The sequence below is a fragment of the Strix aluco genome, chromosome 15, assembly GCF_031877795.1.
Source record: "Strix aluco isolate bStrAlu1 chromosome 15, bStrAlu1.hap1, whole genome shotgun sequence".
Taxonomy (NCBI): domain Eukaryota; kingdom Metazoa; phylum Chordata; class Aves; order Strigiformes; family Strigidae; genus Strix; species Strix aluco.
The window spans coordinates 5,756,098-5,780,896 of record NC_133945.1 but is presented as its reverse complement, the minus strand read 5'-3'; the positions used below and the strand labels follow the sequence as shown (position 1 = coordinate 5,780,896).

General features: G+C 48.1%; 1 protein-coding gene across 1 annotated transcript; it reads left to right on the top strand.

Annotated features, from left to right (window-relative positions):
* Positions 1–20: 20 nt before the first annotated feature.
* Positions 21–24,687, top strand: NAA60 (N-alpha-acetyltransferase 60, NatF catalytic subunit). Its single transcript, XM_074840444.1, has 7 exons — positions 21–832; positions 14,468–14,583; positions 16,115–16,244; positions 17,609–17,705; positions 19,919–20,153; positions 20,994–21,179; positions 21,647–24,687. Exons 2-6 carry the CDS (start codon positions 14,474–14,476, stop codon positions 21,148–21,150), a joined length of 729 nt encoding a protein of 242 aa, XP_074696545.1. The 5' UTR covers positions 21–832; positions 14,468–14,473; the 3' UTR covers positions 21,151–21,179; positions 21,647–24,687.
* Positions 24,688–24,799: the final 112 nt, after the last annotated feature.

Here is a 24,799-nt window from a genome sequence, read left to right as displayed (position 1 = left end):
ATTATATGAAACGACCGTGTTTTTCAGTAGCCCTGATCTGTTTATGGCATGGCGAGCCCAGCTAGTCTCTGCTCGAGGAGGGCCAGAAAGAAAGGTGTGAGATTTTTCCAGCTAGTCCACTCCAGCCTGCTCGTTTCTTTGTAAATGTTTGTATCTATAGCTACAGAGTATGTGTACACTGTATATTTTTGGAACACAAATGTTTGTTTCAGAAGCACAAGGTAGAGTAAAGCAGCACTTCCTATTAAAGGAAACAATTTAAGAAGCGTAAAATAATTCCACTGCTTTATCTTTCAAACAGTCATTAGAAGGTCCAACTTGTTGGCCCTGTGCTAGGGAGGGAACAAAACCCCTTTGTGGCTGCAGTGACCCATCATCCTCCAGGCTCAGGAAATGCCCTCTTTCCACGCCTCAGTCGGCAATTCACGAAACTTTGGGGTGAGATCTGGTGTGTTTAATTAACGCAAGCTGGAAAACTGGCCAGAGGCTGGCTGCGGCGTGCTGGCCAGCTCCGAGCGAGGCGCAGGTGGGTGCGGAAGCTCCCTGGGAAGGGTGGCAGGAGTTGCTGCTGTTAGCACTACAGCAAAACCCTCTTCTGTCATGCCGTGATGCTCTGAGACCCCTTTGCTGGGTGAAAAAGCAAGAAAGAAGGGCCCTTTCAATACGTCAGTGACTTTATTACAAAGACCTCCATTGCTGTTGTCCTCATGAGAGGAGGTGTGGTGGCTGTGGTTACCTGGTTTCAAAATGGGATGGGTTATTATGGAAGCTGTGAAAATTGGATTTGAATGAAACAGCGGAGAAGAGAACTGCCCTTTTCTGGAAGGGGAAGGTAAATAATAATAATATTATAATACTATAACTTTTGGTCAGCCCTTCAGTGGTCAGGCAGTTTGGACTAGATGATTGTTGTAGGTCTCTTCCAACTGTAATATCCTATCTCATCTCACTTTGTAGAGCTTCAACGACAAGGGAAAAACCCTTTAAAACTTCTAGTTTCAGGATCACAGGCATTATCAGCACCAAGTCCCATCAGTGTGACAGGTTGCCCTGGTGCCCCTTGCAGCGTAGTCATGGGGGAAACTGCGCGAGAGGCGTGTCACCAACATGCGTGCCGTTTCCCAAGCGTTTGTGCTCAAGGGCGTATCGCTGATTTTAAATTTCCCCTTTCATTAGAAGCTTTGATGGCGCTGCGCTCTGCTCGCGTGGCCTCCGCCAGCGGGCCTTCCCTTCTGCGCCTGCGCGGCGCCCGCCGGTCACGTGTCGGCAAACAGCCAATGGGGAGGCTCCTTGCTGCGCTGTGCCCGGGGAAAGGAAGTGTCCGCCGCGGCCGCCGGCCCCTGGCCCCTCGCCCGCCTCCGCCGCCCGGTATGCGCTGAGCCGCCCCGCCCGCCCGCGGCGCGCCCGCCCGGCGCCCGCCGCCCCTCCGAGGTGAGCGGGGAAGCGCGGGGGGGGGGGCCTCCGTCGCGGGTAGGGGGGACGGGGTTGCCATGGCGACCTGCGCCCGGGACGGGCGCAGGTCGCCATGGCAACCCCGTGTCCCCCCCCCCCCCGGCTCCTAGGCCGCCCCGGGAAGCGCCCTGCGGGTCCGTGATCCGGAGAGCCCGGTGGCATCGGCCTCGGGTGGAGTCCAACGGGGCGTGGGGGTTTTCCAGTGGCTGGGTTTCACGGGGCAACCGTGCGAGTACTCGCTTGCGCTCCGGTTGAAAGAACGCGGTTATGTTGGCGAAACTGTGTCGTTTGGGTTATTACAAAAAAGAATTCGAACTCCGGCTGGAGTCGGTTTGCTGGCACCGCCCAGTGCTTGGGTACAGTGGTGCCAACGGAGAAGACTATTCCTTGGCTTTGGGAGAGACGCGGGAGGTCCTGCAGCTACGCTTGCAGCTCTTCCTTCTCTTGGCACATTCTGAGTTGGTTTGGGGGGCTCAGCCAGCGGTGCAGGTGGTCTGTAGCATTAACTAGTGTGTCTCCATTTCCTCTTCCTCTGTAGCAGAATTTCCCTGGGGAGGGCTGGGAATATGTCATGCATCGCTAGATCCCGCTCTTTCCCTTGCACGGGAGCTACTCTGGCTCTGCCGGCTTCTCTGTGTTTCCTGACCGCCTGGGTCACGGCTCACAAACCGCCCTGGCTTGCTCCAAACAAACACACACCGTGACAGCTTAGCTTTTCTGTGCTTTGCCCTACAGAAATCTTGTGTCGGTTTGAACCAGCCTGTAGAGCTTTAGCAGAGAGAAAGCAATTGCTCAACTTTGAATCTAAGCGGGATGACAGCTGAATGTTTTTAGGGGATGTATCTTGTGGTTTTTAATTGCAGCTGATCAAACTGAGCTTTAAATGTTGTCCAAAAGACTCTCCAGCACAGTGCTTCCTGCCAGGCACGGTGGCACAGCAGCAGTTGGCTTTGCCAGAAGTGTTCCAGCTGCCGTGCCCACTTCCTCAGCCCGTGCAGCAGTGGGTTATACCTCCACTATCTATATGGCGAAAATAGCACCTCCGTTTCGGAGACTGCCAGAGCTGCCTGCTGAAAGTGCAGCTTCTTTCCACGTCCTGTGTGAGTGACTAGAGCTGGTGTCCTCACCACCGGCATTGCTGTGTCCGGCCGTGAACGAGAGCGTGTGTCTTAGACATTTGCTCTTGATGATAGGCATAAAATTATTATAATCTTCTGTAGTAAGCTGGTTAAATGTTTAATTATGTTTACTGTTGAGTTTTTGAACTCTGTTAGCCTGCTCTGTATCTGTTGTTGTTTATCTTGTGTTTGCTATGCTACAGCCGGTGCTAGATGACCGTGGTGAGCTCCTCTGAACCTTGGCCGCTCATTGCTGCTATTCTCTCCACTCTTGAGAACTGCGTGAACGTGGCTGAGTGTCTGGCCTTTTACTGACAGATTATATAGAGGCATTAAATATCTGTAACTAGCTCAGACCAAAGGCTTTCTACATGCGTGTTTTTCCCTCTCTGTTCTGATAATTCCCACTATCCTGTTTTGACTGCTGCTGAGCAGCAAACGAATGTTCTCAGGGAACTCGCTGTGAGAGCACGGATTATTTTTTTTCAACTTGCAGTGATTAACACAAATTGGAAATGTTTGCCTTTCTCCGACCTGCATTCCTCTTTTATCTACCAACTTACAGACTTATCTGCTATTGTATTAGTCCTTCGGCAGCATGAGAGCTTTCCACAACTGTGAACAGCTTTAGATTTTACTGTCCTGGAAATACGTGCCCTATCCCAAAGGATCATCAGCCAGTTCTGTTGCATATCTATTAATCTCTTCTTCCATTTAGTTTTTATGAATCTGCTGAACAAATTATAGCTGGAATATCTTTTCACTATGAATTCATCCTAGATTTGCTTCCTTTCTTTTTATCTGCCATAGGCTCTCCCTGGTCCAACTTGGTTTCCTCAAAAGCCCTTACAGGGGACGCTTCTTGTAGCTTTCTGGGAGTGCTAGTGCATGATATTTTTCAAATAAATCAATTGCCTTTATGAATAAACTCTAGCAGATTTCTCAGAAGTGAAGGTTTTTTTTAAAAAAAGCTGGTGGCTCTCTCCCAGCGTGTTACAAGAACTCTTCATTTACAAGATAACATTGGAGTAGCCTCACCCCCATCATAAGGAGTGATACTGGGTACTGCCTGGTACCAGGCTTCTAAAGTAGGTGGTTTTATCTTGCAGGTTTAAAAAGTAGTTCTGTTATGTCTTGTAAACTGGTGCTTTAATTAGTCTTTATATGCCTGGAAGCAACTAAAGAAACATACAGTAGCGTGTAAGCGTTGTTCTAATACATCGTTTTGTTCTTTGAAGTAGTTGCTGCTGTTGTCTCTCTCAGCTGGTTGCTTGATGTATTTAAAGCAAGTTGACTTAACGTGTCTGAGCCATTGGTAAGTGGCTGTCCTGTGAATGCTCTCTTAAAACCTGTGGCATTCTTAATTTTCATTTCTTTTCCTAAACCAGAGGGATATCACCATGTCTTTTGGTATCTGGGCTGGCCTCGGATGTCATGAATCGTTGTGGGAACTGCCAGTGGAATTCAGAAAAATGGTCTTTTGTAGTTGGGAGCTCAAAGAGCCTTTAACATAGTATGTGTATTTATTTTTGTTAATGAAGTCTGGTACTTCTTTCATGTCTGTTGTTATTTCTTTCCCAGTAAGGATGATCATTATTTGCATGGGGGTGGGTTTTTCTTCATGGAGGGCTTTTTGGGGGGGTGTTATGAATATAGGTGTTGGGCTAGTGTAGTCTGATAAGTAGGTCGGTGAGTCGGTGCTGGTATCTTAGCCCATCAGCTGATGGGAGCTGGTCCTGCCACACAAGAAGCTGTTCTCTCTCATCCTGGCTCTTTTCCACCTCTCTGCCCCCCACCCCGGACACTCCCAGTGTAATTTATGGAGTGAGCAGGAGCAGGTGAAACTGTGCTTGCTGACTCTCAATGACAGCACTGTTGTCAATTCCTGAGGAATTACAGGTACAAACCTGGGGACTTCCTTGTGGGTGGCTTGCAGAGCTGATTCAGAAGTCATCATGGCTCTGCCTTCCTGCTCATCACAGGCTGCTGGGCTGGAGGTCGCCTTTGGTCATGGACAGGAACTCAGTCCCTTCAGTGACTTGGTGCCATCCGCTGCTGTTAATGCTTTGTTCCTCTGATGTTAAGATGCTTTTAAAGAAACAATTGGGCTAAGTGTTCAGTGTAACAGCGGAGAAGGTTCTGTCTTGGCTGAGTACCTCTTCTACAGTCTAGAAAGTTAAGTGCTATCTAAAATCGTTATTAAGTATCACCCCTGTCTTCCTGGGGTTTTTTAACCAGTCACAGCGTGTCTGATGGCTTCAATGCAGGGCGTTGCAAAAAGACTTAGAGCTTCATGTCTCACACTGCGTCCCCTCCACCCACACTTTCCTCCTCGCAGAAGGGTAGGAATGGAAGCTGCTGAGTTTCCCAAGGTTAGCTTTTAATTAAGTTTTTGATTTCTTCTTTTCAACTTATTCCTGTGGTTGTAAGAGCAGACATCTGTGCTAGAATCCATTTTAAATGTTACTAGCTTAAAACAGTAGCAGTGGGTTTTTTGAGATGAACCTGGGTGTCTCATGCTGGAAAACAGCATTGAGAAAGAAAAGGAAAAGGAGCCATGTTGGCTCAAATTTTAAATTCAGGATCTTGGAGAGGTGCAAGTTTGGGGCACTTGTCTGCCAACTAGGGAAGGAATGTTCTTTTCAAGCTTTTTTTTTTTTTTTTTTTTTAAAGCACCTTGTTTGCAATAGCTTCTAAAAAGTTACTTGTTAGTGTTCCTATAATGATGTAGGCGGAAGGACTGGGTTTTATCCACAGCTGCGTGTTGCTGCTCACTAATGAGGACGGTGTCTAGGAAATGGAGGCAGGATCGAATTCCCCTCTCTCAGTGTTTGTACTACACTAGGCTGAATTTCTCGCTTTTTTTTTTTTTTAGTCACTACATACATTTTTTTGTGTAGCTGTTTATTCTAATTCGGAAATGGCAGCTGGCCTGCATGTATGATGAGTTGTTTGGAGCTTTTTTTTGTTTTCTGGAGGAACAGCTGCCTATTGGAAACTTGCCGTGTTCGGCATTTGCAAGGTATTAGATCTCTCTTCTAGCCAGCTTCTTGTTATAAATGTGCCTCTATTGTGACCCTTCGGTTTTAACTCCCTGCAGTGCTGCTGTCACAAAGCAGATTTTCTCTTCCGCGTCTTAACAAGAAAAGATTTAACAGCAAAACCCTCTTAGAGATTCTTGTTCGCCATTCCCTGGAGGAATTGCTGTATCTGGGGCAGCAGGAAGCCATGCCTTTTGCAGTGTGCTTTAGAGACACTTTATTTGGGTACCAGCTCCTGTGAAATCTGCGGCTTTGGTAATGTATCTAGAGCTGTAGGGTGAAAGAGCAGCCCAGAAAGCGACTCGCATGCAAAACGTTAACATTTCTGCTGCTGGCAGGCTGACAAGTCAAAACTTCGAGTGTGCAGAGGATCAGGGATACAAGTATAAAAGAATTTCACTAACAGTAAGTGTTTTCATTTCAAATAACCACTGCTTGCTGCGCAGGTAGAACTATGTTTTGCCTTCTCATTTCTTATTATCCTTCTGGGGTCTGTTTCAAATCCTGATCCTTCATGGCGGGAGGCCAAAATGTTAATTACCGTGATTCTGTGTTTTTGGCTTTCAGACTTTTAGTCCTGTGGTGTGTACACCTCAATCTGGGAGTAGTGGAAATTGAAGTGCAGAGCTGGGGACAAGGTGCAAGTACATTTCTTAGAATCATGTTTTCAGAATTTCAGAGCCAAGGAAAAATTGACTGAGCAGCATGGGAGCCTTTGGGAGGAGGACTGAATGCCAGGACAGGTTTTCCCAGGTTGTGTGTGACAGTGCTGCCTTTCTGGCTGTCCGAGTCCAATGTGCTCTGGCCAGGCTCCTCCACGCAAGGAGGGTTTAATATCAGATTTACTTGTTTGGTATGTTTGGTGTTACATGGGATTTTGATTTAGCAGGGTGATACAGCAACATACTGAAATTTCAGGACAAGCCTAATACAGCAACTGCAATGTACAGTTGAATCCAAATACAAACGTGATGCCTGTTACTGGTCTCTATATGCTCACCTACACGGTGCTCAGAGCCCCCAGTCATCGAGTAGGAATACATAGATTGAAGCCACCTTGGGCCCTTTGCTTTCTTTAAAGTTTACTTTATTAATTGTCCAGTTTTTATACTCTGTGCTCAGCCCGTGTATATGCTCCCCCCATGCTGGTCTGGCTTTGTTAATTGTGTCCAGGCACCTGACAATTCACTGGTGCAGCTGTCTTATCTAAATCCGAGGTTACCCTCCAGTCTCCCTGGTGTTGACAGTACATTCGTCTCCAAGCTCACTGCTTTTTTGCCCTCCTCCACTGTGGGGGTGTGCTGGTTGGGCACACTGCCCAGGACGGATTTACTGGAGAAGAAAGTACAGGCACCGACAAACTCCTTTCTCCAGAGTGATGTCCCTGAGAAAAGCACACTAGTGCTCAGGCTGAGCTTTGAAGGCAAAGAGGATCCGTGCAGCGGGGCTGGACTAATGGTGTATTTTCAAGATGTGGCAGCCTAGGAGACTGTGCAGGGGGAGGTGGTTGGGGAGGGCAGTTTTCTGCACAGAAGGAAGCTGCTACTGAAGGAGTTTAAATAATGAGGAGCTCAAAGTCTTGAGCCAGTGCATGTCCCTGAGTGAGCAAGGGTCCACGAGGGGCTCTAAGGCTCAGTGCTTGTGTTCTGGTAGAAATGGCAGAAAAATGTCATGCCTGAATCTAAAGTCATTATGGACTATTGTGAAATGACACAATCTAGCATTAGAGCCTGTTTCCAGCCATATTATTACGTTATTTTCAGACCAAGGCACAAAATCAGTCGTTTTGTCCTAGATTTGCTATTAAGAGCCTCACTCACTCCCAACATCTGCTTCTGCTAACGTAGGGAATTCGGTGATGGCAGTTTGGGGCAGCACTCCTGTGGGATGTGATGAATGGTACAGGAATGGAGGTGAAACACTCACCATTCTGCTCGTGACTGAACTCTAAGCTCCGTCAGTTTGCATAACGTACCAGGAATGAGGAGAACTGTGTCTTCTGGGGTTTGTATGTTGCTTGTTCCAAATGAACCTGCATGGGATTCCTAGAAGGAGCAGGAGCATTACGTGGGATAAATAGAGCGTAACAAATAGAGTATAGAGGTATGCTTGTACTGCACGTGTAGCGGAGGTGGTTGTAGTGGTGTAGGCGGCACATTTAACACCCCAGCTTTCCAATTGTGCCTTTACTAGTCTGAGCCCAGGCAGGGTGAAGAGCTTTGCTCCTCACTGATGTTATGTGGGACTGTGAGCCTGATCTAAGTTGGGTTAAAGCTCAAAGGGTCCTTCCAACTTAATTTTTTTAATTCTATGACCAGACTTGAAGTAGTACCTAGGAGATATCAAGCCAAATATTTAAATATCTTTAAAAATTTGGCTCCTGTTGCTTTGATAATGTTGCCCTAAGTCCTAGAAGCCCCTCTTTGAGATTCTTAGTAACTAATTCATGATATTTTCAAATCTAGTTGCAATTTTATTGCATTAAATGAAGAACTTGGTAACAGGGATGTCTGCCTGGAACATTCCCTGTGAGACCAGTAACCTAAAAACACAGTAAGCTTAAAATGAAATGCAGAAGGGAAATCTTTACTGCTTTGTTGGAATTAGACCTTTGGCTGGTTCAGATTGAATGGTTTAATGTAAATCAAATCCCCAGTGCCAGATGGCGCAAGGTAGAGAGACTTAAAGCTGTGAAAACTCCCACTGGCACTCTTGAAGTGATACTCCCCAGACAATAGCAGAGTTTGTGTCTGAGTACGGTAATGCTCAGTCACAGCTAACATGTGCCTGTCCTGAATTTTGAGTAGAAATTCAAAATTCTGTCTGGACTTTGATCCTATTTATTTACAAGTGAGAGAGGATGCCAGGTGACATTAAATTTTTTTTTCTTGGAAATCTTGTCTTGCTGGGATTTGAGGACTGTCCACACAGAAATCACAAACAAGGATTTGGTGGCGACACTGGAGCAGCACCCCTGGTTGAGGGTACCAGGTATAAGGAAATCCAGCTCTGGCCCACTGTGCGTGCATGCACATCTTCCACGGAGTATCTGCGCGTCTGTGTTTGTGCCGAGCAGATGGTCTGCTCATGTAAAGTAAAATACAGCTACTGTGCATATGTCCATGGCTGAAGTGCTGGGTAGAAGCATGCAGCCGTAGGCAGAGGGACGTGACCTGACAGCCGGAGGGAGGGCCGTGCCGCACGCCGCCTTTGCACAGCAGACTCGTTTAGCTGCAGTTCCTCAGACTGCATGGTGTGTACTTGGTAGTTGTCAGGAGGAACTTAATGTTTTCCTTCTGTGGAACGACAGCAGACAATCCTTAACAATCTAGCAGGAGTGTGATTGAAGAAAATGCTTTGAATTACAGAAGGTGGAAATATTCAGCCTGAGTAAATAAGGGTCTGCACCATTTAATGACAGAGTTGCCTGTGGTGCCAAGGTGGTTGACCATGTCTTTCAGGACACTTTCAGCACTTCCTGAATTGTAGGATTGCTTTATAAAAATCCACTAGCCTGCCAGTGCTTGTTTTTATTCTTTCCTGCAGATTTGCTTCTTTCTGTTCAAGATGAATTGATTTCAGTTAGCTTTTAAATTGGAAAGTAAAAGATTTTGATGAACTTCAGTCTAGCTTTGTTTCTGCAAGTGAAGAAGATTCCTTCATGTTGTTTTTTGTGTGAACACTAAAATTGAAGCAATACACCCTTTATTGAAAGTTATATATGTGTACAATTCTAGTTAGTATTTGTTTAGCTTTAGTCTTAGATTACCTTGCCTCTATTCTGCCAGGAAGTTGAGTGATATTTGTTGCTAGATGATAAAATTTTTATTTGGGATTTTCATGAGCTTCTCCGGATAAAAATTGAAGACCAAGTAAAAATTCATAAACCCAGCATCTTGTGATGGTTCATTGCTGAAATCCAACTCATTTTCGCAGGATGCGCAAGGCAGAAGCATTGTTAAAACATGTCTAATGGTGCTAAACAGGGGAAATCTTAACTTGTTGAATCACTTGGCCCGGCTTTTGTAGGTATGGAAGTGCTCGAGGGGTTTTGAAACGCATTTAAGCTGCTGCCTGCCAAATTCTAGTAAGCATCAGGCTTTGTCTTGCATTTGAACACCCTGTTGGATTAAGAGTGCTGATTCGATGTGGCTACCTTAGTTTCTCTAGAAATATGGTATTATGTAAATTTTATCTCTTTTTTTATTAGTTTTTAAATACAAGAGCCGTAAGAGGGAAAGAAAACTTCCTGCTCTTGAGAAAAGCCTGAGTTGAGGTTTCTTAGCTAGTTCAGGTAAAGAAACTTTCCCTGCATCTGGTAGCTAACCCAAACTCCAAACAAGACTTGCTCTTGCACACTAGGACCTGGAAGTACTGGTGGTAGAAATATGTCAGTACTCGGCTCATTGTGCTGAGTGAACACTGATAATTCATGGAGACCCAGCCATCGCTTGGGCTGATGCTGGAAGCTAAAGGCTCCTCTGCCTTTTAGACAGAATTATGAGATACTGTTCTTTAGCTCATTAAAGCTAGAGCTTGCTGATGCCAGAGATTTATGATGTCATTTTTAAATAGTATGTTTAGGCTTTACAATGTGCAATTTTAATTTAAAATTATATGTTAAATTGGCTTATTTAGTAATGCACTTGCTATTTCTTTTCATCCAACTTCTATTACGACTAAATATTAATTTGTTGTATATTAATAACTGCAGTTTTTAGGTAGGAAAAGGAATTAAATGCTCAGTTGCTAGTTCTACTCACTGCTAACTTCGGTATTTTGGAAAGGCCTGTCCTCAGAGCTTTTTCAAATGTTTAACTGCACTATCCCTTCATAAGCATAAAATGTTGGCTCACTTTATAATCATCATAAACAAGCGTTTCCCATTTTGACAAAAGGGTGAGGTCACTGTGCCCTGCTGTGTGGAGAGGCAGTGGATGATGTTAACCATGCCACTTCCCAAACTGCAGCCATCACATGAGCAAAAAGATGACCCCTGAGAAAAAGATATTAAAAGAAATAAGATAACTTCACTTTGGGTTTTCAAAAATGGCTGTGGACCTCCTTCAGGTGACTGCACGTGGCTGGAGCCTACATTTTGCTTCACAGCAACCACTTGGTCTCAAAGGTCAGAACTTGGTGTTGTTGCGGTGATGAGTGGAGCTATGCTAAGGCTCTTTTAACTTCCATTAAGTCCTAGGGTTGTATGTTACACTGATACTGGGGGTTTTATTATTTCTTTATGCTTCCAAACATATCTTTTGTCCTCTAAAAGCAAGCTGACTCTAAAAGTGATACTCTTGTCACTGTGCTAGCTGAGGCTATTGTTCAGGACTCTGGCTCTGCTAATTACAGCACACCACAGGCTGTGCAGAGGGCCAGGGCCTGGGTCTTGGGTGTTTGCCCAAGATATCTGTGAGGAGCCAGAGGCTGTCACCTGGGTATGAAGAAAATTGACTTGCCTGGGATTTCTTCTCTCTAGGTCACAGCAGCCACTTACCACAGCTCCTCCGGCAGCAGCAACACCTGGCCAGGGAGGAAGGTGCACAGCTCTGCTCTCCTCAAACCTTGTGGCAGGACACAGTACCAGGCGGGTGTCCTAGATGTTCTTTAAATGTGCAAGAGCATCTGGACTGGGCCACATAATGCAAAGCAGATGGAGCGAGTCCTTGCAAACACAACTGGTGCTGGGAAACGGCTGTCTGAATTTGAGGGGAGGGGAATTACCCTGTTCAACAAAACAGTCATGGATTACTTTTTTAAGGCTGGCTTCAGCTACAGGATAATGCAGAATGCTTGCCTAGCTCTTTGAGAATATAGTGTTAAATAAACATGAACTAATCCTCACAAGAATGCATCCTGTGCTGGCTCTGCCTCTCCTGCAGCAGCTGCTGGCTAAGTTTGCTCCTAGGCCCCTGCCTTTTCTACTTATTAGCAAAAATATGGCTCTATCATGGTTGTTTCATTTATCTCTGATTTATTAATGCTGTGAGTATTGACTGAGAAGGGGTGTTGCCTTACAGGAGCATCGAAACTTCTCAAGAAAAATCGAATGTATGAGAAAGAGCACTGCTGTCGCAAACCTGAGCGCCGCTTAATGCCCACCAACGAAGCGATGTATCGGGGCTCGGAGCTTCACCACGGCCAAAGCAGCTCTTGCTGTATGTGCCTGCTCACTCCTCCCTCTTTTTTTCCCCCCTGAAGCTTATTGTGTGCTACCCGAGCTTTTGCCAAGCAGTTCTGGCCTACGAACAATTTTGGCCTCACTTTGTGATCTTGTGGTGGGTCACTGCTCAGCAAAGGGTCCGGCAAGGGTGGGAGGAGTGTGTGTGTGGGAGGGTGGGACTGGGGTCCACAGCGGCGTGGGATCAGATCAGCCGCAGCAAGTGAATGGGCCCTTCCTACAGGGCAAGGCTGAGGCATGTTAGAAGGTCACCAGGGGCCAGTGGTGGAGAGTGCTCACTGCTATGACAGGGTACGGATTCAAAATCTAGCCTTAGAGGGCTTGAGCCAATTCTAGGAGTGTAAAATTAGTGTTAAGAGCAGCAAGGAGTACTGGTTCTGTGGGTTTTCTACGTGCTTAAGTTGTTTTGAAACTAGCATCTGGACTGATTGTGAAAGCTGTAGGCTGCTCAGTAAATATGCAGCCACAGTCCTAGAACAGGCTGTGAAATAGCTGTGATTCTTTTTAAGGACTTCTTTGGAGAAGAACAAGCGATCCATACCAATTTACGCATGTCCTTGAATGCCCTTCTTGGGGAAATTTGTAGGATCAGTCACTGGGAGGAGAGCTGTGTCTGAATTCCTTGCTTGAAGAAACCCACCTCATTTCATCTTTTCAAGAGCTGTAAGAGAACATCCTTGGACCTCTTCTCTATTAAAGCATTTTGTCATTCTTTCTCCCTGCATTGGAGAAGGGCTGGCAAAGATTTCTCTAGATAATAGTGGACTTTAATTCTATCCTTTCTTGCGTTGATATATTGGCTGTTTGACATGTTCCAGAGATTGCACACAAACCAGTGGTAGAGTTCCTCCTTCCTTCTGGGAGATCTGGGCCGGTGTAGCGTAGGGGCTTTATGCTACTATCCGGGAGGACAGAGGGGTGGGAGCTCATGCTGCTCAAGCTAGTGCAAAGGTGTCATACAACGTGTGTTGCAGGGAGAGTGCCAAAGTCAAGGGTGAATGTTGTTCTCGTTAGCAGTGCTAGTTACCTCTCTCAGCACTGATGTTGAGTTCCAAGGACCCCAGCATCTGGGGACTCTGCTTCCAGACTATCATCATGTTGTGCTAACTGGGAGTTGCTCTCCACCACTTCATCCAGGGGAATTGCAGAAGTAAGCTGGTTTATGTACCTTAAAAAAGAAATTTGTGGGTGGAATGTGGATTTTATGGCTTAGCCTGTTTTTTTCTTAGGGTCACAGTGGAGGGAGGTTTCCAAATTCTTAGGAGTTGCAATCGCACGCAGTTGTGTGTTGTCAAACTGGGATCGTTGCTGTGCCTACTCCCTTTGTGTGTCTTTGCCAGTTACAGAGTGTATTGTGCAATTTTTACCTAGACAGTGCTCAAATGGCATATCTAGTCCAGTGGGGAGTATGTTTATATCTGTTCCTTCCTGTGTCTCTGACCTTCAAAGCAAGAGCGCAGGAGAGCTGAGCATCCCTTTCGAGAAGAGGGTGTACGCTAGTGCTGCTGTGTCCAGCGTTTTCTTATAACTCGGCATTTCAAAACCAAGATTTGAGCCTCTTAAAATTGGGAAGAGAAAGCAAGAACAAAATCAAACAACTTTTTAAATGAAGGATTTTTTTTTTTTCTTTGCATCCTGGTCTGGTTCTCTGACTTGGGACTAGGAGGGCTGGAATGAGAGAGACAAAGCTGTGGATGGAGAACTGCAGGTGGCCCGTGAAAGGGAACCGACTCCTGCAGCTGCCCTGTCTCTGCCTGCCTTGTTTGCTCTGTGTGCACAGTGTCTCGCGGGGGGCTTTGTCCTGCCTAAAGCCTGTTCACAAGATCTGTTCCTCATTCGTGCGTCTGCGCTACAAATGCTTTTACAACCACTTTAGTTATTGCTTGCTTCTTTCCCTCTGGTACCTCGTTCAAAAAGGCTGAAGACATTGGAGTAAGTGTCCTGTGTGTGGTTAGCAGGGCTGTGGTAGTGCTATGGTGAAAGAATAGGCTACCTTGGGATTTCTGTATTTGAACACTCTGCTGGGCTGGAAAGCCAGCTCTTGCGGGGTTGTAGCACATAGGAACGAGGAGAAATGAAACTGGATCTCATTTCACCAGCGTAAGTTAAACAAAATTAATATTTTAAAGAATTTGATTCCTCTGCATACGTACTAACTGGAGATGATGGGATTGTGTAACAGGACTTTATAAATGTTCTTCTAGAACTGCTTCCTTTTTAAGCTGGTTTTTTTCAGTTTTGTTTTAACAAAACGTTGGTCCTGCATAGACATTTGAAAAGCTCCATGCATCATAAGGTACGCTTGGCACATTGTTGGCTTATTTAATGCAGCATCCTGAGCTCTTTTTGGAAGTGGTTGGTGCCACATGCTCCCTCACAGGCAGCATCACTGGACTGTGCTCTCAGGGAGCAGGGTGTGTACAGATGCAGGGCCGGCGAGGTGGGTCAGGCTGAGAAGTGAGCTGTGCTTATCCTGTGGGCAACAGGGCTTCGAGTTGCTTCTTGGATTAGAGTTACCATGTTTTGCTTCATCTCTCCTGAAAACTCGTTCTGCCAGGAAGAACAACTTTATTGATGCAGCCTCCTGCTGCCTTTGCGCAGATGCCTGAGTGGAGCTGAGAGTCAGAATCTGTGCTTCATCATTCTTAATGATTGGCTTTCTTTTCTTGTAGGCGTGAATGACAGAGGAGGTGCCTCCGACTGCACTTACCGACGTAAACCTGCGTCTTCTCTGCCACGATGACATAGACACAGTGAAACAGCTCTGTGGCGACTGGTTCCCAATAGAGTACGTGGTAACTACTACCAGTTTGGGGTGTGGGATGGCAGGAATCTAGAAACAAATGGTGTGAACCTGCACTGGTCCAGTTTGGAGCTGACACCAAAGGTTCTGCAGCCATCTGGACTGTTGCTAAAACAGCAGCAGGTTCTCAACCTTTTATGCACTGTGGTCGCATTCCTGTTAATGGCCCATTGCTGCCTGTCCTGCAGGGTCCTAAAGTCATCAGAAAGTTTCTGTATGCAGATTTTGGCAGAAAAATGGGCTTTGTAATGAAGGGGGTATATCAGCTTCTTGGGAAAGACTGTGTATGAGATGGGGAAAGGGGCACACCTCCAGGAAAAAGATTAGCACCCCTGTGCTTGTGAAAGAAAGTTGTGTTCTGGGGTGTGGGCCAAGAAAGCACCCTCAGAGCTGAACCAAACTGACAGGAAGTGGCTCTTCCTAAGGGACTGGCTTTCTGAATGTCCCAGGGCGAGACTGAACAGTAACTTGCCTGTGTACTCAGGATCACTGTTGCTCCCAGAGCTCTGGCAAAGCTCTGGCTTAAAGCTGATCTCAGTCTGTCCCAGGTCAGTTCTCCAGGCCCCCATTTGGTAAATGCTTGTGTCTGCACAAAGCACAGGAATAAGGAGCTTTTCTTGGGGACAGTGATAGCTTTCTGGCTTAAAGCATCCAGGGAAACTACAGCTGTAGACTTCAAGGATTTTTTTTTTTCTTTAGCTTTGTTGAGAGGGTTTATAGAGGATTTTAGCCGATTATAATGAAGATTGCATGAAGTGTAATAAACCAGCAAAAGCATTCATAATGTTTTGAATTTGAGGATTTCTTTTAAACACAAGGCATGCTGAACTCTGACTTTGAAATAAATTAGTGTACTCTAGTTTCCCTTTAGTAGCTACAGAAGGGGGAGGAGAACTGGAGGCTGGTGATGTGATTTTTTTGTACCGATATGCAGTATTTTTTTCACATGTGTATCAAATTAATGAGATCCTTACGCTCTTAGATGAGGGCAGATGGATTTTGCATTTAAAAATAACTTGCTGAAGATGGAAGTGAGAGCTCTGGGCAACAAATGTAAAATGAAAATGTGGTTGTCTTAGCAAAGCAGGAGGCCATTACATGAGCAGCCTGTGTTGCTGCTTAGATGCAACTGAAAGAAACCATGCTACCAAATGGGGTACAGCAGCTGTTTGATGTTCACTGGGACCATACAACAGTTAAGACAGGAAGGGTGAATTAACTTCCTAACCCAGATTTCATGGAATAAGCTGAGTTGGTAGCATAGAAAGAGCTTTAGATTGACATATGGCTGAGCTACTTGGCTGTATGGCTTTGCTGAAGACAGCCCTTTCAGTAGTACAGCTTCCCTCCCTTAGTCTTGTGTAAAATGCGTTGGCCTGCAGTTCCAGTGACTGGCATTTAAAGATGTTGCTGCCATTTCCAGTTGAGAGGCATCTCAGCGCAACGTTGGCTGTAGCACTGCCTGCTCCCGTGGGCTCTGTGTCCCCAAACATTCCTGTTTTCTCTTCCTTCCCAGGTACCCTGACTCATGGTACCGAGATATCACATCCAACAAGAAGTTCTTTTCCCTCGCAGCCACATATAGAGGCTCCATCGTGGGAATGATAGTGGCAGAGATCAAGAGCAGAACAAAGGTGCATAAAGAGGTATGCTACTAAACTGTGCTTCGGTATGACATAGTCCACCTCTTGCCATGGTTAACTGAGATGGAACCTGTTTGGGGTATTTTCCCCGCCCCTCCATCCAAACACTTAGAAGAGCAATCCTGAGTTAATTTAAGAAAGCAAGAACATGCCCGTTTCCAGCTCATGGAGCGTGGGTGGTGGGGGTGCTTCTGAGGATGTGGGCTGCTGAGCAGCCTCGTATCACAAAGTCTCTTCCTGCTGGGGCCAGGCAGCTGCAGCCTGATGGGAGAGATCAGATCATGCAGGCGTAATCCAGAAGTGACTGTGTAGCCCACCACTTAAGTTGCTTCCAGGCTGTTTTTGGTGTGCCTGGTCATCGCTGGTGACTGAGGTATGTGCAGCTGTGGGAGAACAAACCTCTTCCTTTCTTACATAAGGGTTGAACTTCCTTAGCTGTGCTGGGCGAGTCACTCCTGTGACTTCCTGCAGAAACTCCTTCATTTACACAGTCACTGTCTTGAACACAAAGCAGAGGTAACCAGTCTGCAGAAAGCTCAGGCTTCAGAGATAACGGAGCTTGGAGACCAGGAGAGACAACACAGTACAGCAGAGAGGTGAAGAAGAGATGGTCACTGAAGACAGTATGGGAAAAGACCACGGGGTTAATGTAGGGAAAACAGCACAGGCAAGTGAATTAAAAAAAAAAAAAAAGCATGGGCAATGCAGAGATGCACTAAAAGGCCGACAGTGTTATGATTAAACAATAATCTTAGCATTTGTAGGAACCGAGAGCATCGAGTGGCATGGGTCTCTTCGCTCTAGCTATCTGGCTTCACCTCAAAGCTAGTCAAAATCAGAAACTGCATCTTCAGCAACTCTAACAAAAGGCTCTTGTTCCAGCCAAGCTGAAAGCCAGGGGCTTATTCAGACACTGCTCCAGGCGACTGAGCCTGTAGAACATGCTCCTTGTCCTCTACAGCGGTACAGAGATCTCCAGCTGACACGAAGCTCAGATGGAAAATGCAGGCAATAAAAACTGTTGCTGGATTGATCTAGACACTGATGGGTAGCTCCAGAATTGGCACTCTGAATCCTTCCTGGTAAAGAATGCAAATATATTCTGTCCCTAAGCCCACAAATAATGTATGTGGTAAGGAGATATCCTGATTTGTGTTCTGCATCTGGGAAGATGATATGAAAGTAGGAATAACCCCTAAGTGACCGTGCTTGGATTTTTTAACTCCCCATGTCCTTTCCAGAAGCTTCAGCTAGACTGTTCAGTGAAGGAAAGTTTCCTGCTATAGCCTTGTTCCAGTACAGGATTCTTGCTTTCTCCTGCGCCTCTCTAGGCATCCTACCAAATAACTTGTCGTATCTCTACTCAGGATGGAGACATCCTAGCTTCCAATTTTCCTGTGGACACTCAAGTTGCTTACATCCTAAGTCTTGGAGTGGTGAAGGAGTTCAGAAAACATGGAATAGGTAAGATGCTGCTAAGTGACAACTCTGTTGCTGTCGTTTGCCACGTGTGGCTAGTGGGCATGACTGAAGGAGCTCCGCCATTTCACCGCAATACCCTTTTGAGACAAGCGTGTTGGTGATTTGTACCAGCAACTGGGAAGGTGATGCATTCACATCCCCTTGTTGGTATCAATGCAGGTGCACTGAGATGATTTTACTGGTGTAGGCACAGCACAATGTGCAGATATTTCCAAAGAGCACGGGGCTTTGTCTGTCTTGTTCCCAGGGGACAGCTGAGCACACCAAAAACTTGCACTCCTGCTGCTGAGACTGACTGAAAGTGCTAGGACTTCACCCTGGAGCAGGGTTTGAAATTATTTTCTTTCATGGGTATCAGAAGACTGGTCCCTGAGGCAGAAAATATAGCTTCTTGTAACCGTTCAACAGATAGAACAACCGTTTAGAAAAAGACGAAGGGAGCTGGAAAAAGAGTGTAACTTGGACCTGATTAAATCTGTCAAATGCATGTAAAAGTCAGCTCTGAATGCCTGCTGCAGCACACAGCATTTTTGCAGCCATTTGAAAATCCTGCAGTCAGAAGGGCTTATCTCCATTTAGAGCAGGATGTGTTTTGTCATCAAATAAGTGCCCTTCTGGTGCAATTTCAAGCATGAGCTCTATCTTTGATCTGCAAAAGGAAATAGGCCAGGTGTGGAAGCATGACCCAGTGTTGCACATCTGGAGTCTCTTCAGTGGATACAGTATAACCCATCTTCTTCGAGTCCTCCCTTCTCCTCCAGGCATGTTTAGGAAGGTACAAACTGATAGGATACGTAAAGAAATGACCAGAAGAGTCTTCAGTATTTAAAACTTGCATTGAAATGCTACTGGAGATAAATTTTCTATACAAAGAAGAAAATACTAGCACAGAATAACATTTAGAGAAGGTGCTAAAGAGGTCTTCTGTTCTGTAAAACTGTGCTGGTTTTGAGTCTCCTTTCAATTTCCAAATCCTATTTTTTTTTCCCAGCTCCATCTTGCTGGAATTTTTCTTTCAGAATCATTATTTCCTGTATCCATTACATCTATACAGCACATTGCTGTGCTCTCTCAAAAACTTTGGATTTGTACCTGTAGCAAAACAACCTAAAGAAGCTGCTGCCTGCTGCTGAAACCTTTCTCTTGAGAGTTTTTCTACTTGTGCTTGAAGCTGAAGTCTTTCATGCAGGAGGCTTTTCACCCCAGGCATACTTCTAAGCCCTAAAGCTCTGATTTTTCTCTGGCAGACATTAAAAGGCTTTGCTTTCTAGTTCTCTGCTATTCTTAAACCAGAAGGCAGTTGGATTTCTGTAAGATAGAAGAGCAGAATATCTCATAACAAAATTAAACTGCTCTCCTGTTGATGTCTCTTAGTGTCTTTTTGTGCTTGGCTGATAGAAATTCTTACTAACTATCAAATGACTGTGAAGTCAGTGCTGTTGACTTCTGTTCTGAAGTCCTGTGAGTCCTGCTGTAACTCTTATGTGCCCTGGGGATTGTGAAACAGCAGCATAAATCTCATCTGTGCGTTTGTATTAGCTAAGCTGTTTCTTTAGCCTGTTGTTACCACACCTGAGGGAGGAAGTTCCCCTGCAGGTTCTGCTGGGTCCTTCACGCCATGTTGAGGTGGTTTGGATGAACCTCCGGGTCTCATCGCTTGGGGCTGGAGTATTTTCTGTGCCCTTCTCTGGTTTCTCCTGCTGACTAGTGGCTGCAGCAAATCCGGGTTGAATGAGACTATGCCTCAGCTCTCCTCCTTAGAAGGGATCTTCAAATCCCACCAGTTCTTAGATTTTAATTTGAGTGAGCAGACACAATGTGGTAACCCTGCTTGTGAAGTTCTGTTTTGATGCTCTGCTGTTCTAAATGGTTCTTTAAAATAAATAAATGTGATGGAACTGATTGAAAATGACTCACTGACCTTCCCCAAAGCTGAGAGCTGCTTGGCTGGGGATGGGCATTATTGTCAGATTCCCATGCCTGGCTCACCTTTGTGGTTAGTGAATCAGAAGTTTGTGTCTTTATAAAATCTTTTATGAAGCCCGGGTTCACAAAACTGTGTGAGATCTGAGGTCTTCAAGCCTGTGCAACAATCACTGCTGAGGCGCTGGGTGCAGGAGATCTCAGGTGAAACCCTTGTGCTGTCCCTGAGAAGGCAGCTGCACTGTGTGATTCTGCGGCTCTTCCCTCAACAGGTTCGCTCTTGCTTGAAAGTTTAAAAGACCATATATCAACGACTGCCCAAGATCACTGCAAAGCCATCTACCTGCACGTCCTCACCACTAACAACACAGCAATAAACTTCTATGAAAACAGAGACTTTAAACAGCACCACTATCTTCCCTATTATTATTCCATCAGAGGGGTCCTCAAAGATGGCTTTACCTACGTCCTGTACATCAATGGTGGGCATCCACCCTGGACAATCTTATATCCTTGACCTCCTGTCTGATGAGCAGTGGAGCACGCTGAGCAAACACCAAACTGTGTTTGGGGTAACAATCCAGAGAAGTGTGAGCTGGCTAGGTCTGGGGACTGACGCCTGCTCAGATGCGAGTTTAGTCTGAAGCTGGAAGGAAGGTGATGTTAGAGGGGTTTGACTTGTTTGTACCCAGCTCCTCTGGGAACAGCTCGGGGAGGCGGTGTGGGATGGCACACTGAATGCTAAGTTGGAGCAAGTTTGATGCCAGTGATAGCGAATGCTGGTGTTAACACTGTTAACACACCCCCTAGCCAAAGGGCTAGGCGTGTTTTGGCTTGTGGGGTGCAGGATTTGGCCAGGAGCATGGCAGAGAAGCCCTCGATCTTGCTTCCTGTGACCTAGGATCCTCTGTGATTCTGGCCTGGCAGGGATCTCATCGGGCTACTCTCAAACTGACTTTGGGAGTTTGTTTCAGGTCACTGGATCATGGAGGAGAAACTTGATCTTTCCCAGGTGTAGCTAGCCAGTCCAAACCTCTGCAGGCAGGTGGATGGATTGCTGTCCCTGCAGGAGCTTGCTGGGGAGTGCAAGGGGAACTAGCAGCTGCCTAGAGGAGGTATTTCCCACACGAGTCAGAGCCTGTTGTTCCCAGACTGCCTTCTTTTACAGTGCAAAGCAGACCTGCTTTTGATAGAAAGGAGCAGGCAGTTAATACACGGAGCAGATCTGTCTAACTGAGCAGAGCAGCTTTCACCGTGCCATGGGGTCTCTTTAGGGAGTGCTAGTCCACAGAGTATTTTATTTCTTAAGTTACAGTAAAAATGTTGCTGTCCTTAACTGATGGCCACTGACTACCTGCAGCACATTGGATCAACGCTAGCCAGCCTGAGCCCGTGTTCAATTCCCCAGAGGATATATCGACAAGCCCAGAGCCTTCTCTGCAGCCTTCTGCCCTGGTCTGGCATTTCTGCCAAGAGTGGCATTGAATATAGCCGGACGATGTGACTGGAGCGGAAGATGTACAAAAAGCAAAGGTGGGTCCCCGGGGGAAAGCTCCCTTCCCTGCCCGAGGCCCCACGGCCGCTGTCCTGGGGCAGCTGCGAGCGTCCTCGAGCGAGGGCTGCTGAAGCTGCAGCTCTGCCGCCACGAAGGTGTCTGGGGCATCGCTGTGCTCCAGGCTCCAGCTGGTGCCCAAACTCCTGTTGGTTTCATTTGAAGGGAATTTAAACTCTGGTCTTGTTTACTTGAGCTCAGAGCCTGACAGCAGATGGAACCTGTCCCTGCTGGCTTTCCCCCTTTCCCAGATCTGTTAGACCAGCTTGCAAGACCCAGAGTGACCGAGTCCTCACTCTGCCCAGCTCAGTGTCCCAGCACAGCAACTGGTAGCCCATGTGCTGGCCAGTTGCATTGCATGTCTCCGACACAAGGTTTTCCCTACGCTCAAAGAGACCCGTACCACCCAGCTTCCCAAAGACAGCTGTGCTCTCTTTTCTTTCCGTAGGATTGTCCTTCCTTTCATCTCGTGAACCACCCGGCTCTGCACCGATTCCAGTGATGACTGCTCCTGGTCAGTGACCCAGCCCCTGGACGGGACCCCTTGTCCCACAGGTTGACTGACATTTGGTAGCCTTCACACTCGAGGGGCTAGCCCTGACTTACCCCCGTGGCCTGGAGCCTGCGAGCGCTGCCCAGGCAGGCCTGGCTGTCGTGCCTGGCTGTGCCGTAGCTGAGGGCCCTTTGCGTCACCACTCTGTGTGCATGTTGCACTGTCCCCGCCACTTCCCTTGCCTCTGGTTTGCTCCTATTTGTATACGTGATGTAGAGGGGTTCAGTTGCTGCTTCCACACCATGGCTACTGAAAGCAGCAGGAATGAGGTTAATGAATCTGCACTGACCAACCCTGTAAATGAGCCGTAAGCGCCCTGGCAGGTCGCTGCTGGCAGAATACACAGTCGTGCCCTTATTGCCAGGGAAGCGGGGAGCTGGGCGAGGGGAGGTGGGCAGCGAGGATCATGCGGGTAACTTCCAGGGAGGGTAACTGCCTCGTGTGAGAAACTACCCAGCCCCACCAGCCCTCTGGAGTGACTTAAAAAGAAGCATCCAATTCAGGATGCATCAAGTAGAAGGCAGGGAATGAAATTGCTATTTCATAGTGAAATATATATATATTATACTGTATAGATCTTTCTGCCTTTGTCCAAGTTGGAACGTAGCAGGGGAGGGGAGCTGGGGATGTAGAGCCAGAGCCCTTCTCCACTGCATGCACCCTCCCTTGGCACCGGGGCTGGACTCTTGCAGGATCTTTAGGGACGAGCTCTGGGCACAGATCACAGCAGCTTTTCCTTGCTGCAGAAAAGCCCCCCCAGCTGCTCACGGGCGTGCTTCAGGCCGTGGTGTGGGCATGCCCGGGGCTGTGCCGGCAGGCAGCTCCCAGCAGCTCTGCAGCCGTGTCCGGGCCATGGGACTCCTCCGTGGCCGAGTCTCGGCTCTGTGGAGTTCACGTCCAGCCTGCGGGGAGGCCCCGAGGTGCAGCCAGCCAGGCACCCTTCCTGCGCCTCGGAGCAAGGTCGAGCGAGTGCTTTGCTTTTAAGGTGGGAGTTTCTGCAGCTCAGCCAGTCTGGGCACGTGTCGGAGGTGCAGGTATCATCCCTGTGCCCTACCAGGCTCCCCTGATGAATCCCCCCTCCCTGGCCAAGTCTCTTCCCCTGCTCAGCACCATGTTCCTCATTCCTCTCTCATTTTGAAACTGGGACTTGGGCACAGGAGGTCTAAGCCACAGCTGGTGCATCGCCTGTGTGTGCAGGCAGCGCCAGCTCTGGCAGCGGCTGTGGGCAGGGCCTGGGGGTGAGACACAGCACAGGTCAGGCTTAGAATTAGAAGAAAAAGCAAGCACGCTAAGGTATTGCAGCCCGGATGAGTGTACAAAGCCATGTTGGTGTCTGTAAGCCCCTGAGGTGGGAGTTAATAAAAGGGTGCAGGAGGCGAGCTGGTACCATGCTGGTTCCTGAGAAGGAGGGCTGGGACTAGCCCCCCTGCTCTGCCCACGGCTGCCACGGGGCTGGCACTGTGAGCTGCTGCTCGGCTCGGAGGTGGCTCTGGCACAGAAGGCCCCAGTGAGCGCAGCTCCCCCCGCACCCCCGGCTGCAGGAAGCAACTTGCTCCAGCCCCAGGGGCTGGCACGTACCATGGTTTGGAGGAGCAGGAGGCTGTTCTGCTGGGAACTGCTGGTCCCTCTTCTGGGGCTCAGAGGTCTAGCTCAGCGACTGTTTGACACAAGGTGTCTGTCTCCATGAGGACAGTCAAGCTTGGAGCTGTTGGTGAGTCCATCCTTGGAGACCTTTAAGCCCCAAAACTCCAGGGCTGACCTCGGTGCAGACCTTGCTCTGAGGCTGTTGGAGCAGAGCACTCCAGAGGCTCCTTCCAAGTCCCTGCACCTCCGGTTCCCCGTCAGTTCAGCAGCGCAGGCAGCACTGTGCAGTCAGCTGGGTGTGAAGTTGCAGCCGCGGCGCCGTGCGCAGCAGGCAGGCTGAGCGAGGCTCAAGGGACGCAGGTTTGGGGCAGAGGCCGGGCGCTGGGGCAGGCAGCTGCAGGCTGAGCCGGGGCCGATGCTCCCAGCTCCCTGTGGGTGCTGGCTGGGCCCCAGGGTGGGAGTGGAGCTCTGCTGCCCACGGCTGGGGCACTGCGATAGGGGAACCCCACTGCACTCTCCCGCCTGTGAGCGACATGGTGGAGCCGCTGCAGAAGTGTGGGGCAGGTCTGCGCAGCCAGAGGCTTGGCCAGGCCCCTCATGGCACAGTAGCCCGGGAGCAGAGGGGCACCCTGTGCGTCCCTGTCCCGGGCCGTGGAGCCGGCTGGGTGCTTCGGCTGAGCTCCAGCTCCCACCACCTCGCCAGGTGGTTTGGCTGCCTCCAGCCTGGCCTCGCTCGCTCAGCAGATGCCCTGGCTGTGCCCACCTCCAGCCCATGGCTCTGCCCGCGGGGAGCTGGTGCTGCCGAGCGCTGGCTGGGAGGTCTGGCTGTCCCCGTGCTCCTCTCGCAGCCCAGCTGGCACGGGAGGTAGCACAGGGGCTGCTGCGACCCCCCTGAGCCACAGCACTTTCCCCAGGGAGACCTGAAGCACCCTTCCAGCCTCATTCATGTTATCACTTTCTGGTTTTGGCAGGTTTTTTTTGCTTATCCACTTTTTACTTAAACACGTCTATCGGTTTATATGAGTTTCTTCAGCAACTCAAGCCCCTGGTTTTCCTCAGCACTTGCTTTCTCTGGGCCAGAATGAATCTCTCTTTCTCTCCTGATTGCCTGGGACTGACGTTCCCCCCACTGTCTCTCCTGTCCATTACACAACCCAACTCCACTGCTGCAGCACTTGAGCACATCCCGCGGGGACCTGGGACTGATCCGTGTCCTCCTGCCACTCTGTCCTCTGAGGTGTCGGCCACATCCCCTCCCTCCCCACCCCAGCCCGTTATTTATTGAAGAGCATTATGCTGCCACCATCGGCCTCTCTCTAAATATCTTCAATTAAACCAAACCTCTTTTCCGAGTCATTTGTCACTGCACAGGAGCCTGCTCTACTCGGCTGCTCGAGCACCTTCACCTGACCTTGTGCTCTGCCACGATGCGGGGCAAGCGCAGGCTCTGCGCACCGGGCTGGG